Source organism: Phragmites australis, chromosome 20 (assembly GCF_958298935.1).
Source record: "Phragmites australis chromosome 20, lpPhrAust1.1, whole genome shotgun sequence".
In the NCBI taxonomy this organism is placed as follows: Eukaryota; Viridiplantae; Streptophyta; class Magnoliopsida; order Poales; family Poaceae; genus Phragmites; species Phragmites australis.
In genome coordinates, this window is record NC_084940.1 from 12,773,582 (window position 1) to 12,790,626 (window position 17,045).

General features: G+C 46.3%; 1 protein-coding gene across 3 annotated transcripts; it reads right to left on the bottom strand.

Annotated features, from left to right (window-relative positions):
• Positions 1–11,087: 11,087 nt before the first annotated feature.
• On the bottom strand, positions 11,088–16,833 carry LOC133901374 (proton pump-interactor BIP103-like). Of its 3 annotated transcripts, none has more exons than XM_062342738.1 (8): positions 16,672–16,833; positions 14,167–14,521; positions 13,755–13,949; positions 13,494–13,673; positions 13,216–13,410; positions 12,338–12,436; positions 11,740–12,246; positions 11,088–11,663 (listed from the first exon to the last, which is right to left on the bottom strand). In XM_062342738.1, exons 2-8 carry the CDS (start codon positions 14,515–14,517, stop codon positions 11,325–11,327), a joined length of 1,866 nt encoding a protein of 621 aa, XP_062198722.1. In that variant the 5' UTR covers positions 14,518–14,521; positions 16,672–16,833; the 3' UTR covers positions 11,088–11,324. The 3 variants fall into 3 exon arrangements, with proteins under 3 accessions (XP_062198722.1, XP_062198721.1, XP_062198720.1); XM_062342737.1 differs by having other exon boundaries at positions 14,167–14,527; XM_062342736.1 differs by lacking the exon at positions 16,672–16,833 and adding an exon at positions 14,986–15,122 and having other exon boundaries at positions 14,167–14,527.
• Positions 16,834–17,045: the final 212 nt, after the last annotated feature.

Genomic DNA, 17,045 nt, shown 5'->3' on the forward strand with positions numbered 1-17,045 from the left:
CACGGGTCCATTCCAAGCTAATCCAAAGGATACAAACAAACCAAGGGATTATCCTCCATGTGAGAGAGGGGATCAACCCAATTCCCATGTGGGTTGATTCTCCCTTGGTTTGTGTTCCATGGTTGACAAACAAGCAAGAACATGATATCTAAAGAAGAATGCTATTATGCGAGAGCTAGCTCTTCTCATTCCTGTCCTCAGCTAGGGGATGCGCATGTTACGCGAGAGCTAGCTCGCATAATTGCAATCACCTGTTACGCGAGAGCTAGCTCTTCCTGTTCCCGTCCTCAACTGGAGATGTCTTCTTCTCCCGTGGATTGGTGGAGATTGGGATGGGTTTTCCCCGATCCATGCTATAGCCAAATGTGTTTATCGATTGCGCCAGGATCAATTCCCATCTATGTATTTCCTCCCCTAGGTAGCCGAGATCGAACCTTAATCCCGCCCATCCCCTATATTGCCAAACGAGGCCTTAGCCTCATTTGGCTAATGTGGATCATCATCTAAGGGAGAAACAACCCAAGGGGGATTGGGTTGATCCCCTCCTGAGAGGATAACGGTATTGCTTAGAGGAGGGGTGAATAGTTATTTTTATAAAAATTCGTTCTCTTTTATCGTTGGCCTAAACTTACAGCGGAAAATAAATTAAAGGATTTTTCACAGGCAAAAAATCTAAATATGCTAGGCTCAACTAGTGCACAATCACCCTAAAAAGATGTGAAAGTTACAATTCTAAGGTGACAAAGATTTGTCAATTCTAGCAAAAGGTATGCAAGAAAATTCTAGTTGAAAATCCTGAAAATATTGTTTACCAAAGTTTGCGGGTTGACCCGGATACTTCGGGTTCAGAACTGATTGTACAATATCTGGAGTATATGGGTTAAATTCGGAACCTCCGGGTTCAGCAGAAAATGAGCTTGAAACTGAAATTAAACAACGCCTAAAGGGTTCTAGCTCAAACCAAGTAAAGTCGTGTGTTCCAAGTGATGATTCCAAGTAGATCCACAGATAACCTAAAATAAATTTCACATGAGCAAGTAGATTGAGCAATATGCATAAATATTAAGCAAGTACACAAGAACAAAGAAATAAGAGATGAGACACAAGATTTGTTTCACGAAGTTCGGACACTTTCTCTAGAGGTTCCTACGTCTCCGTTGAGGGGCTCGGTCACACTTGAGCCAGATCTCTCTCAATTCTTTTCCTCTCCAAGCTTGATTACACTTGAGCTTGGCTTCCACTCTTGATTCTTCCCTTGCGGAGGCGAAATCGAAGCCTTTACAAGCTTCCCGCGGCACACCATAACCTTAGATGCTCGCCGGCGACGCATAGCTACCTAGGAGCTCAAAGCTCCAAGAATAACAAATATGATGATGAACTTCTTGTCGATGAACTCGACTGCTCAAGAATGGATTTTAGCTCACTTGCACTCAATCTTTCAATTACTCAACCCAATTCACTTTTTTCTCAAATCTCTCAATAAAATGGAGTGGGAATGAGTTCTTTTGGCTCTAAAATGTGTTCACTTTGGTGCCCTTGTACCCGCTCCAAAGGATGGGGGTGAGGGGTATTTATACCTATCTCTCAAAAACTAGCCGTTACACAACTTTTTATATTGATCTGGAGTATTCGGGTCAACCCAGGGTATCAAGGTTGGCACTAAAACGCGTAACCGAGAGCCCTAGCCGGAGTACAACTCGGAGGGTTCGGAACTTGGAGTCTCCGGGTCAACTCAGAGTATCCAGGTGAAACACTTAGGTTCTAACAGACTACTCGGCTCGAAACCTCATCCGGAGACTCCGGACAACCCGAAGTATCCGAGTTCAGCACAACAGACCCTCTAAAAAACGGCGATAACTTTTGATCTCGATGTCAGATTTCGATGATTTTGGACTCTACAAAAAGCTTATTCAGATAGCTACATATCCCAACTGAATTCATAACCTTAAACACATTAGATAAAACTAGGAACACTCCGAAACCCAATTCAAACCATCACTCGGTACCAAGAGATGATGTTATAGCCATAAATCTGCAAGTGGGTGTAAGAGGAGATGTAATACCTGTGTGTCCTGGTTGATCCAGTGCTTGAGGACCCCTCATAATATCATCTGCATTTTGATGAGGACCTGCTTCAGCTTCAGTCCGAATCATCAACAGCCTTTTGATTTCAGACAGATCAGATCTCAAATGTCTAAGATCAACCATCGCCTTCAAGTCATCCAACTCCTGCCTCCAACCCCCATCTCCACCAGAACTCATTCCTCCCGATTGATCCCGATGTAGCTCTTCCGGCAAGATCTGCTTCCTGAGAGGACGGTCGGGGAGAAATTCCCTCACCTTCTTGCCTCATCAGGGTCTGCTGCCGCCTGATCCCGAAGATTAGCGGAGGGATTTTACACATGAACATGTCGAGCAACCCAAGCATGGATCTGAACTCCCACCATCATCACCGCAGAAGAATCCAGCCTCCGCTCTAGGAACTTTACACATGAGCAGTGACATGCAACCCTCGCTTTGATCAGATCCTTCATTGAACTCGTCCCACCGAGGATGTCTCGGCTCTGATACCTGTTGTGAGATCCCAAATATTCAGGATCGGATTAAGGACAGGATTACAAAGAATTTCGTGATTTAGAAGTACAAAGAATTAACTAGTTCTACGAATATGCTAGTGGAATATACTAGAAGGTTCTGCTCTTTTTCATTCTTCTTTGACTTATATATCCGTCAGTCTGATTACATTAAGCTCAAGCTTAAACAAGTTTAACAGCTAATTAACGCAGGAATGAAACAGAAAGTAAGAACATAAGTGTGTTTACAAGCGGTAAAAGTAATTTTGACGACGTCCATCGGATCTAGCATCGATGGTCGTAGTTAACTCCCTCCAAGCATTAAGTAAACTCGGCGGCCAGATTGCCTCTTGCACACGACTTCTTCTCCTCAGCTCTTCTTTGTGCTAACGGCTATTCTTTTCTGAACTTTTGCCTTATGAACATTGTGGTCTGACAGCCGCCGGAGTTGAGCAGGGTGCAGTCAAATCGGGGACGCGAGCCATGTGAGAGGACGAGCATGTCGCCGTCGGCGTCGAGCAGGACACCGCTGGATTAGGGAGGCGAGTGGTGGGCGACGCATGGCTAAGGTTTGGAGCAGGCGCAGCTAGAACGGGTCGAGCGGCGCGCATGCGTGAGCTGTTCCCGGCCTCTAAAGGGGATTTTTATTTTTCCTGAGGATCGGCGTGGTTCGGGCATGAGTTGTTCCAATCTACAGGCCAGAGAAATGCACTCCTGGCCCACCACGGGATCATCTTCCACGGAGTTTTTTTTTATTTTTTATTAAAAATTTAAATAAATAGATTCCCCATAGGAGAAATTACAAAACTAGGCGCCTGCAGCCCTCTCAGGGGGCTGCAGCCCTCTGATAGGGCTGTTAGGCAATCTAACCGCCCCTTGAGATGGTAGCAGGCCTAACCGCCCCCTCAGAGGGCGGCAAGGGGGCTAACCGCCCTCTCAGGGGGCGGGTAGGCCCGGAGAGGGCGGTTAGCCCCCTTGCCGCCCTCTGAGGGGGCGGTTAGGGCATTTTTCCCTAAAAATGTAATTTTTTGTGTAATTCAAGAAATAAAAAAGAGCTTTAAGAAAATTTGGAATTTAAATTTGCAGTAGGTTATTGTCGGAGGATTAACTCCTGTCGCAGGGATCCCGAGAGACCCCTTTTTAGAGATTCGGCCGGGGGGATGATCCTGAATAAGTTCGTCGGAAAAATGAATGAGAGTAAATGCAACGGCCGGTGGATGGGGGTGATGATCTAGCGCAAAGAGGAGTAAATGCACCGGAATTTAGACAGGTCCGGGTTGCACGTGGGCGTAATACCCTACTCCTGTATGGATGTAATAACTGTCCTGAGGAAGTCCCTCAAGGATGTTGTCGGTTACAAGAATATTTGTCTAACTAAGAGCTTGGAGCTCCTTGTTCTTGGGCAGGGTCTGTGGTTCGGTTCTTGGTGCTTCTGTGTTCGATGGCTTGTTCGCTGGTTGGGTTCTCTTTGATCTATCTTGTTTGGTCTTCTTCTTCTCTTCTGCGTGCCGACTCTTTTATGCACTCGCCGGCTGCGACATGCCCCAAACGGGAAGGAGGGGGGCACAAGTTCCTAGACACCATGACTGGGAAAGGCGTCATCATTTCCTTCTGGGTGAAGTGACCGGGGGGTAGAAAACGCGGCGCACGCCCGGTCACCTGTCACCATAAACGCCCTGGCAACGGGCGACGTAGAGGGGGCCCACCGGGCAGCCACAGAGCAACCCGACGTGCCCGCCCTGTCTTGTTCCTCTGCCACGGCAGGGCGGCAGGCGGAACGCCTTGATCCTGGCGACGTTATCCCGAGACACACCGGATGATACGGGACGGGACCCGTGCAATTAATGGCCCCACGCCTCTCTGCCAAAGTATGGTAGGAACTGACACTGCGGCGGGAGCAGTTGGGATTGTCAGGCCACGCACGCTCATTAAATGCGGCCTTGGACCTCTTACTGATTGACACCTCATCGGCGGGCCCCTCGGGGGCCTTTCTGGGTCGTCGGGGCACCGAGTGCTCAAGGGTACTGTTCACCTCCCCGAGCACTCTCTCCCGAGAATACCTATCCTTGCCCTCGGGGTACCGGGTGCTCGGGGGCACTGTTTACCTCCCCGAGCATTCTCTCCCGAGCACTCTTGCACGAACCTTCGGGGAACCGAGTGCTCGGGGGCTGCGACGTGCAACCCCGAGCACTCTCTCCCTAGCACTTTTGCACAGATCTTTCGGGGAACCGAGTGCTCGGGGGCTGCCACGTGCAACCCCGAGCACTCTCTCCTGAGCACTTTTGCACAGATCTTTCGGAGAACCGAGAGCTCGAGGGCTGCCACGTACAGCCCCGAGCACTCTCTCCCGAGCACTTTCACACTGACCCTCGGGGAACCGAGCGCTCGGGGGCTGCCGCACGCACCCCCCGAGCACTCTCTCCCGGAACTTAGCTCTTCTGATCGTCGGGGGACTAGGGTGCTCGGGGGTGACCGGGCACCTCCCCGAGCACTTTCTTCCCGATACTTAGACTCTGCGGATCATCGGGGAACTGGGGTGCTCGGGGACCGGGGACTGTGGCCCCGAGCATCTTCTCCCGGGACTTGAACTTTCCTCACCCCGCAGGAGGGACCTCACGGGATGGCGACACGTGGCGGATGGTCGGCCGGGCCTCGGGACTCAGGGACCCCCGGTTCCTGATACACTGACAGTTATGTAATAGTCGGAGAATAAAAAATCAGTAATTAGTACTCGCAGCATTTTACGTGGGTATGGGGTGTGAACGACGACAAACATAGTATTAAATATAGGGTGAAAACATTACAATAGACTGTAACCGCGACGACACGACGAGGAAACAAAGGTGTCATGTACGGTTCGCACTAAGACCTACTTATTAGTGCGCCAATCCTAATCATAACATGCCTTAGGGGGGGGGAGTATGTCGGGTTACATTAGATAGTCTCTACTGAGTGCATCTAGGATACTTTCCCTTTCGGAGGGCATGGGGACTTTCCGCCTTAGCACGGCGGGCTCTCTCCCGCTTCCTTTCCCTGTCAGCCTCCCGAGCCTGAGCCACGGTACGGTCGTGCGCCGCCTTCCTCATGCTCTCTTCTTCCTCCCGCTTGAGGCGAAGTTCCTCTTGCTGTTGATCGTACTCCCGACGTGCGTACGCTTCCCTTCTCCACCTCATGTTCATGTCGACCCACTGCTTCTGTGCGTCATTTTTCTCATTGTTGAGCCATTGAATAAAATCACAGAGTGGTGGAGGGGACTGAACAAATGGAACAAGATGAGTGGTTAGTAAAACAGGGTGCAAAATAGTAAGAGATGAGGTTGATATTTGTTGTCATACCGGTCGATAACCAGTTGTTGCATGTTGAGGCTTGTCATACTCGTAGTTGGCACACATGAAGAAGCGTAGCTCATAGGTGTATGAGATGTTCTGTGACTCGCGGAGCTTACAAAGGTCACCACAGAAGCACATTGGTGGTTCGAGACCTTCAGGTATGGTAGTCCCCCAATATTTCTTTGGTGGGCTTGATGGAGCTGATGAAGACATTGCACTTGAGAGATCTGAGAAATGAGTGGTGCATCAACGTAAGGAGGTTCGGCTATTTATAGTTGGGGGAGGCAAGAGCATTGGATTCACTCTTGAAGAAAGGAGTGAGTGCAGGGGCGCAGCTGGTGGCAGGAGCATCGGATTCCATCTTGAAGAATGGGAAAGTTGTGTCATTGATCATGGTCAGAGATTCCACATTTATTGGTATCTGTATTGTCATTTATTGTTTGGAAAAAGCTGGGTAGTGTTGTCACTTCTTGTTTAAAGCCTGCGCAAGGAGGCATGCGTTGTCATGTTATGGTTAAAGTTCAGTAGTGTGGTCACTTCTTCATTAAAGTAACACTCCCAACAGAGGAAGCGAGGTATCACTCGTTGCATAAGTTGTTTTGTAAGATATAATGATGACGACAGAATATTGCTTGTGATCGTGTCGGATTAAGAAATGCAACTAGGATGCCATCGTTTTGGATACGAAATGCAGTAACGACATGCTAAGTGGATCATAAAGAGTAAACGTGTCTGAATACGTAGGAGTACATCGCGAAGCGAATATGCATATGTAAATTACATAAAATCTAAAATTCTACTGCTGCCTCCCTCGTTGTCGCCGACCGTGCGCCCCATCGTGGTCCCGATGCCGCTGGTTAATCCTCACGTGACCCCTGGAGTAGGTGAGAGGGTCGGGTGGACCGACGTGTTTGGTAGGCCTAGTAGGGAGCACCGGTGTCGAGGCCTCTTCCTGCGTGGGCTGTGTCCGAAGGGGAGCACTGGTGCTCGGCGGATAAGAAGCTGCGATGCTTCTTGTCCACTGCAGGGTCTAGAAGCTCAGGGGTCGCAGGGTCCGTCATATCTGCATTTCAAAGACATGTACATTAATGCATTGTTAGATATAGACAGTAACAATATACTTTGAATGCAAATTAACTATATCACTATATGCAACATTAACACACTGCGACAGTGACCTACAAATGAAGGTTCAAATGGTACAAATCGAGCACAACGCACCATAAAACTCACCTAGATAATAGGTGCATCACCAGGTGCATTTTTGGGATAATACTTGTACGTGTGACCTGTTTCATTGCACTGACTGCATCGCTTGACCCTAGGGCCAGCCTCGGATTCATCCATATCGTTGCGAATCTGACGAGTTTGTCTTCGGCCAGGTGCGTTCTTCATCTTTTCCAAATCAGGCACATATATTCTTGCAGGCCCTGGATTACTTGTAAAAATATCAACAATGCCGTAACCATACAGCTCATGATTCTAGGTGTTGAGTATTTGATCTTTCATAAAATACTTTGAAACATATTGCCTGGGAAGCATATGGTGCTTCGCACACGCAGTTATGACGTGTGTACAAGGTTTGTGGAGTAATTGTGGCTTCTGGCAACTACAGATGCATGTCCCACTCCTTAGCACACACTCTTGAACATGCCGCTCACGTCTACCCCCCTCCGACCCTTATCCCGGCACAGGACACTGAACCTGTGCTCCGCAGTCCCCTCTTGATTTGCGCGATGCATGTGGGCCTTCTTATTGGCCTTCTCCATGTACTCACATAACATCCGTCCGTAAAGCATACGATCATCCTTCATTACAATCTTAGCAGCTGCATACCGATCAATAAAGTACTTACAAGTCCCATGCAAAATGCCTTCTACAATTCCAACTAGTGGTAGGGACCTCATTCCTCACATGACCCAGTTATAAACCTCTGCAAGATTTGTAGTCATTACTCCATACCTTGCACCACCACTGTCGTACAACAGAGCACATTTTTCATTTGGCTCATTATGTATCTACTGAGAAGCTCCTAATAGATGAGCCTGATCTCCTTACTATCTGCGGAGTATCGGTTGGAAGAGGTCCAAGAGCTATTGGTTCATCACCATTAGGTGCAGCCTCCGCAATTTGTTTTAAAGTCAGTTCATCAAGTCTTGCCCATAGCGCATTGAACTTCCGTTGCTGGTTTTGACTGCACAACTTTTTGAAAATCTTCATCAACTCTTTGTTTTTAAACTTTATGTAGAAGTTCGCACCCATATGGCGCATGCACCACCTGCTTTTGAGGTCGGGCCACTGTGCTGCTACATCTCGTCGAACACTACCATATTGCATATCCAGCAAAGCCTGCAACAATCCTGCATGTCTATCATGAATGAGACACACATCTGGTCGGTCAAGAACAATTGCATGTTTGACCCGCTCTAGGAACCAATTCCAGTTGTCCCCGTTCTCACTCTCCACGAAAGCAAACCCTAGTGGCAGGACTTGGTTGTTACCGTTGACCCCAGTTGCAGACAATATCTGCCCTTTGTACTTCCCAGTCAGGAATGTTCCATCTAAGCATATGATGGGTCGGCAATATCGAAATGCTTTGATAGTTGCGGCGAATGCAAAGAAAGCACGCTGCAACACTCTTTTCCCGTTGTACTCCACATCAATAGAGGGGTAATGCTTGATATCATAGTAGCTGCATGTGTTCCTTCCACAAATTGTGGCTAATTGACGAGGTAGATTGTGATATGAATCTTCATATGTTTTGAACCTCATCTCAATAGCCTTTTGTTTCGCCCTCCATGCCTTCGCATAGTTTATTGTGTACTGGAACCTTTGCTCAATAGTACGGATTATTGATCGTGGCTCATACCTTAGGTTGTCCACAATCTCTCCGTACATAATATTTGCAATGAAGGCAGATGACAGGTTCCGGTGGGCGAACTCTATTTCTTCAATGTAACAATTATGTTTCTTAACTATTGAGCACTGCCAGTAGTCTACCCATTTCCCTCTGAATGCGTGCACCCGCCAAGGACACTGCGGCACCAAATACTTCACATCGTACTCCCTTTTACTGGATTTAACAACCTTGAATTACCTCCAAAGAGACAACGACCAGAATTTCACTGCATCAATATCTGCCTCCTTTGTAGGGTACATAGCACCCTGTGACACCTCATTCTCATGGTACTACCACGATGTCCAGTCAGCCTCGCTAACCACCAGCTTCGAAAATTCATGATCCCTCCACTCTGCAGGAACTGGAGCATTACCCTCCTCGTCAGATGAATCCCCATCAGCAACGCCTTCCTCCAACTCTTCATCTTCCAACTCGATATCTTCACTGATGCTAGGGATGTGCTCCCCTTCATCAGCTACACCCATCGGTTGCAACTCTGGAATATCACCAACATCCTCCCTGGACCCGACATTAGCCGCCTCTGATTCATCTTCCACTGCCTCACTTGGTCCTGCTACTGCTTCCGCAGAGTTCACCTCAGTTTGATCTTTCAAGTACGCCTCAGCTAACAAAACCAGAGGCAGGCCACGTTCACAACATATATCTATATACTGCCTCCAAGTTGATGTGGCTTCGATGGGAACAAGCTCACCAAAGTATCCATGACTAGCACGGCTGAGGACAGCTTTCAACTTCAGCTCATGTTGCTGCGGATCCAGTTGAAAAAACCGCATGAGCTATTTGCATACACCCACAATGGTCCTCTCATTAGCTTTACTAAGACCCTTCATGATATGATGAAATCCAGACAGATCTACACCATTAGGACCGTACCTAATTTCACCCTCACCATAATATATCTGAAAAATTAATTTATCTGCCATCCCTGGAAACACCCGCAAACATAATCAATGTTAAGACCAACAAACTATATTTCTAATTATCGGATAAAATAATTTACCGACACCGATTCATACATAACAATAGGTTTTCAATACTAGCCCTAACCAAACTAACCTATAAATATCACTCTATACAATCTATATTTACTACCTATTGTACCGTGTGCAAATTAAACGCTATCATTTTCTAAATGCTACATCCTAGGTTCGCAAATTATCATATACTGCTACCTCCTATGTCGCATATTACAACCCTAATATAGTAAAAATAATATTCTATATTTCACTGCTATCGTACAATTTTCTAAGTAAATTTGACAATTTTCTAAACCCTGGGTTATACATGTCTAAAACCTATGTCATATACTACTATTGCACTAATTAACAACAATAAAAGAAAAAAAAGACTTACCCGAAAATAATCTTCAAATCTGCGGCTCAAATGTAGCAGGGCTTCGCCGGGCTCTCTTCCTCCCTTCTCCTCTCCTCTCTTCTCCTCCCTCTTCTCAACTTTTTCTTTCTTTGGAATAATATAAGATTTTGGGTTAATTTTAGCCCATTTTATAGAAGAGACCGGATGGGGGGAGCCGAGTGGCGCGGGCGGGAAGGCCCCTTACAACCCCCTATCAGGGGGCGGTAAGGGAGGTGGCACGGGCGGGCAAGCCGTACCCGCCCTCTGAGAGGGCGGTTAGGCCTAACCGCCCCCTCAGAGGGCTGCAGCCCAGGCGTCTAGTTTTTGCAATTTCTCCTACGAAGAATCTATTTATTTAAATTTTTAATAAAAAATTAAAAAAAAACTCATCTTCCACGTGTGGATATGGTTCCCCCACAGGCCGGGATTGGGCATCAATCCACTTCGATCCAAGCGTTGCCAAACAAAGCCTTTGGGATAATCTGTATTTTTTTTTTCACTATCACTGGCGTCGTTCCTACCATCGCTGTTGTTACTTGCTGTGTGACTATCTCACCCTTGGGTTCATTGCATTGCATTATACCCCGCGCAATCTTGTTTGGAACACATGAATTGGTACTAAATACGCGCGCAATTCTGACAAAATTCTGCCTAATTCAGGTACTATACATGCATTATAGATGAGGATTTCGTGTAGATTGCCATTGCAATGCGCCTCCTGGTCCACAGCTAGTCGGTAAAATGCTAGCAAGTAAGAAAGCAAATCTGGTAGATTTTTGGTACAATATTTTATCACAATTAGGCCAATAAAAACAACCATCGACGTCTTTAGCACTGCAAAGAATATGCAACAAACCTAGAGCGAAATGCAAGGCATCATTTCAGATACCTAAATCGAAAGGCATTATTCCAGACGGCAATATACGCTTCACTTCAAATATATCAGTCGCAGTATATATAGATCTTGGTTGCAACCAAAATTAACTGTATTTTCTTCTACCACTCCACAGAAAGAACTACCTGAACCAAAAGCAACAAGACCTCCACTCCAGTCTTTTCATGTCTCAGGCAGAAGACCACGCGCTTGGTTTCTCTCACCTGCAAAATTGGAGTAGGCCCTTTTCAGGGCGCGGGCCATCTTCTCCTCCATCAGTTGCTGGCGCTTGCCGGAAGGTAGTACTGGTAGTACCCTAGAACCGCGAGGAGGGCGACAAGCACGGCGGCCATTGCTGCGGCCGGGCCAGCCCACGGCCAGTAGGATTGGGCTTTCTTCCTCTTCAGGATCGCCTTCGGTGGCGGGGCCTTGCTCCGGCTCACCACATTTCTGTACCGGACATTTTCCTTCTGTTCTTTCTTCACTGTGGCAGAAGCTGGAGTTGTTTCTTCCTCAGCTTGGGCTTCCGAGGCTTCATCAGACTTGGCGTCCGATTCAGAGGGCTCATCGGTATCAGCCGCTCCAGCCTTCTTCTTCGCTTTCTTCTCCTCTTTCTGAAACAATAAGTAGCATGGTTACAGTATAGATCGTGCACTCACAGACACGAGTGAGAGAGAGAGAGGGAGTTACCTTGAGCTTCTTCTCAGCCTCCTTTTGTGCTCGGGCTGCCGCCTTTGCTGCTTGCTTCTCTGCCTGCTTTTTCTTCCTTTCCAAAGCAAGCCTATTCTTCTCTATCTCTTCCTGTCTCTTTATCTCTTTCAATTTCGCCACATCAACCTCATTAGGCTTCTGCTTCTCCTTTGGAGGCTCAGCCTCATAGTCATCATCAGCATCCACAGTAGCTTTTGCTTTAAGTGACTTAACAGGTCCTTTTGAACGGGCTTCAACCTTGGGAGCTTCATCTGCTAGGGGAGCAGGTGTTTCCTTGGCCTGTTTTGCAGGCAATTTTACTGGGACAGGCTCCTGTTCTGCCGGTGGCGCTGGCGCCTGTGACTCGATGAATATGGGCTTCTCGTCAGGATTCCTCATCCGGCCATCTCGGCTCAGCAGTCGGCTGTTGAGGGAGGAGAGAATCCTCTTCTCGTAATCCTCTCTGAAGACCTTGCTGTTGCACCATTCGGTCATGAACTTGTCAACCTATCAGAGTAACAAATATTTAGTACAGATACATGTGAGCATCATAGGAGATCAACCCCATGAGAACATACTAATATTTTTAGAAGCACACCTCAGTCTTGTGGAGCTCTTGTAATTCTGTAACCATATTCCTTGAAGAATAATCCCTAGCTTTGTTCAAAACCGTGCGGTTTTGATGGAATGACGCATTCTGGATCAAGTACAGCAGAGTATCAATGAACAGCCCCACAATCACAATCCAATAACAGGCTTCCAAAAAAACATGTCATGCCATTGCCACCTCAGATAAACGCAACAAGCAGTAAGTTAAACCACTGCCACTTTTAAGGCACTAAAGGAACATATCCCCTCAGCTTAATATGGTCCTGATAACATTGTGCCACTATATGAACAAGCACCATGCATGGAATTCAACTGGAAGTTAGAATGTCAACAAGTGGCTGTTATATAATGCATCAAATTTAATTACTTGAAAGAACATAGATCACAAATCCATTTAACTACAAGCTCAAGGAAAGCTAGTTGATGCATTGCACAGGGATGGAGAGATGATGCATCATTGCACAACATATTCGTGGTAAGAGAACTATAACACAGCAGATGTATCTAAGGAAATAGGGTGTTCCCGCTTCTTTTTAGACAACAAGTCCACCCCGACCTATATAGGAAGGCAACATCAAGAACAGAGTAGAGGAAAAGCAAAACAAACAGCAGGCCCGCTAATCCGACTCGGCCATAGCTAGGAAGCAAACAGCGAAATTAGACTAGTACAAAAGCATACACAAGCTGCACAGGCACACATGTAATCTAAACCATCAGGTAAGCAAATGAAATCTGAAAACAGAGAAATAGGGTGTTCCCTCTTACCCTCTTAGCACAAGCAAAGAAGAGAACAATATTATGAGAGCAAACATAATACTATGAGAACAATATTATGACACAAGGGATTTTTAAGTTATGTTAACTTACTTTCGCATCACGTGCTTGTCTCAATTCGATCAATGATTCATATGCCTTGTCCTTTCTGGCAGTTGCTGCATCTAAATCTTCTTGAAGCGATGCAATCTCAGAATCAACAGCCTTTAGCTCATCCTCCAGGACCTTAATCTTAGACCTGACTGCTTGTCGCTCCTTCTTTATTCCATCAATGCCCTCCCCAATGATCTGATGTTGACCGTTGCTACTTTATATTTATTCAGGAAGTATATGCAGAATCAAAAGATGAAATTACAGTGCAACATACTTACTTTGACCTGGTCCTGTATGGCCTCTTTGTCAACCACTGTATCTTGCAGTTTAGCTCGATTGGCAGCATTAGAGACGACTTTTGATCTGGTTTTTTCAAGATCCTTAATTTCTTTGACCAGACGCTTCTCCTCAGCTAAAGATATGCTTTCATGAACTATGCGGTCATTCAACATCTTGATCTATGGAGGAGCAATGGAGGAAAACATATAATTAAAAAAATGTAGGAGTGGAAGCTGAGCTAGCAAAGGGTTTAGGCATACCGTTTGCTCAAGCTCTTCGATAGAAGAGCATAAACCTGCGCCCTGAGCTCGCATGGCATTGTTTTCATCACGATACTTGCCTAAACTACTTCGAAGTGGCTCCATCTCCTTCAACTTCTCGGTCACAACTTCATTATATTGTTTGTTCTCCGCAGTCAATGGCTTCAGCTCTGAGATAATACTGAAACGTTCCGCCTGCAGAGAATATATAAGTTCTAAAATGAAGGACGCCGTGGTTTACAAGGATGCACATTGCTTCCCTAGTTGTCTACTCCAATTAAGAACATATTTAGGCAATCAAAAGAACATGCACTCATTTAAACAAGTTACAGGATATGAAACTTCTTGCTGATGTAGAGAGATGCATCAGCAAGGAAGATCCTACTTCCACGAGGACTTGTAAGAACAATACCTTCTTGGCTCTCACAGCCTCGATAATTTTGGAACGAGCTTGGATCTTCTTCTGGAATTCTTTGTCAGCCTGCTCGAGTTTTGCCCTCAGCTTAGGATCCTCGAATGAGCGTGTCTTGACAAAGTAGAAGACATAAGTTTGCTTAGGTTCAGGCCACTCCTCCTTCGCGTCCTTTGGAGGTGCCAGATCAGCAGCTTTCGTGGCTCCATTTGCGTCTGAACCAAAAACAGCTGCCTCCTCACGTTCTTTTGCAGTTGCTTTACTTTCCTTCTCTTGGAACAGGTTTACTTCTCCATCAGATACTTTGACCTCTGCTGGTGCTGCTTCAGCTCCAACGACCTCCATTCCCATGTCCCTGCAGCTACAGCACAGAAAACTGTTAGTGGAACAGGTTACAATGATGTAGAATAAAAGAAAATCAGGAAGAACTCTTTTTCATGGCTTGCAATACAGTTAATTGAATATTTATTGTCGAACTACATAAATTTTGACTCAACTGCACAAGAAGTGCAAAAGCAAACTTAAAGCAGTTAGCTGTAAATAAAACAATATCTAGTAAACCAGTGATTTCTAATTAGCCAAGTTCACATGTCTATTCTCAAGAAAGGGATGACGAAAGCAAACTAGAAATTCACTTGGCTACGTTTCTCTTTCTCCTATCCAGAACATCAGGAAACATAATGTAGGTTGCACAATGACAAGCACAGAAAAACTGACACAAATTCTACCCAGTCTTGTCCAAAGAAATGTTGATTATGGGGGCAACTCAAAACGCAAGAACAAAATATGGAGGTAGCCATAGAGGTGAACATTACAAACCACAAATGCACAGAAGTGACTAGAGCAAAATCAAATTTGTGGAACCAAGCAGATGCAGCACGGAACTGGAAGAAAAGAACAGCCAATGGAAAAAAAGAACACCATAATAGCGATTTCCTCATGGAAGTATCATTTCACCTAGCCAACAAACAGAGGGTCCGAATCAAATATCACAGAAGGTTACCAATTCACAAGGTATGTTGATCGCATCACCATGCAAAAAATAAAAAACAAAATTTCTGTAAACCAACTTTGAAAAGTAAGTAAATTAAGGTGTGATTGACAAGGTATGGAGACCACGTCACCATCAAATCATCAAAAGGGAAGTTATCTCCACCAGGTGTCATTCAAGGGACCATTTAATGTAGATCTACAAAACTATCCACACCAACTCTGTAACTCCTAGTCCTACCCCAAAATTGAAACAGCAATCACATCCCGCATCCAATTCCCCATCTAAGAGGAATTCTACACCAAGAGAGTAAAGAGTGGCACAATAGGTTCACCTGGGATTGACAGGCAGCTGCAAACCCAAATCTGAGGATCTGCTAGAGGGATATGAGGAAGGGTAGAGGTTTTGATATAAAAGGTAATGTTTATATTTTGGGCTTTACAGTTTGCGTAATGGTTCACTTGTCTATTTCTACTTTCTGCTTCCCAGAGGAGAAAGGTAGTCAGACAAAAGAGCAGAGGTGACAGTGTGCTGGGTCAAGTTACAGCTTCGCAGGCAGCCGAGCTGGCACATAGTTTGGAGGAGGCATGCAACTCATAACTCAGTCACAGCTGACAAGTTCTATGGGCAAGATGGTGAGGTGCACAACTGCACACTGAATCACTGGCACACAAAGCCCACACCCACATGCTTGCTACCCATGACTCACCAAATGGGTACTGCCTAGCATTATCTGTTTCCGGCCATATTTTCTTAATATGGTTCAGGGTTAGGTTACTCTTCATTTTGCTAAAGTTCTACTCGAACCATCTAGTTCTAACACAACAGTGGAAAACACCACAGTTTATGCATGCAGCGGCCTGAGTGCGACCAACGTGAACTCTAACAATCTAGTTGCAGAAAATAGCTGATCCTAATCTGGCAAGGAACTCAATTCACTGGGCATCTTGCTCTGCAGCTGGTCGAGTGACTTACCGTCAGAACCAATAACCAGCTACAAAGTTGCTACCGCAAAACCTATCAGCGAATTGCAGCGGCAGATTCAACACACTAACTGAATCAGAAGCTACTCCCATCGAAGGAAAAAAATATCAAAGAGCCATGTTACAGATTACTCGCGGATACGCGAAATTCCGCACCGCCAGCACACGCACGATCCGATTCGAAAACCCAGCTCCTCCGCAGCGGAGATTACAACCCCAGCCTGCCTGCCTGCGTGCCCGATCCGGGCGACCCGGCGATCCAGATCTACGAGGCTACGACCCCCCCCCCCACCCCAAATTCCTGCACGCCCATTCCCAACGCCCCAACACCGATCACCACAAATCGCGGCAAAAAAAATACAAAAACCCCCGCCCCAAATCAGATCATCAAGCGCCACGCCATACCGCGCCCCACAAGGCCGAGCCCGCGCGGATCGTAGCAGGCGAGAGGCTCCGAGCCGGATCAAATCTGGCTCGGGTTCGAGGAAACGTAGAACATAACGGGGCCGGCCGGCGAGCTGGCTCACTAACCTGGCGACGGTCGCGCAGGGGGAGGGGGGGGGGGGAAGCGAGCCCGCGCTCGCTCCAATCTGGCGGCGGTCGCCGAATCTGGGGACGCAGCCGGTGGATTTGGGGGAGGAGAGGAGGGGTTTGGGCTGTGTGCCTGCCTACAAGGAGAAGCCAATGGGATTATATACGGGATAAATTTTTTATGGGCGAAGCTAGTGTCCGGACGTCCGATATATTGGACTTGCAAATGCCCGTAGTAACATTGAAGATTAATGTCTGTAATACTTAAAATTAATATTTGTAACAAAAAATATAAAAAACACATAGATCTGATCTGAAAAACTTATACATTTGAGTTAATTCCTATATTATAAGATGCAACATATAAAAAAAAA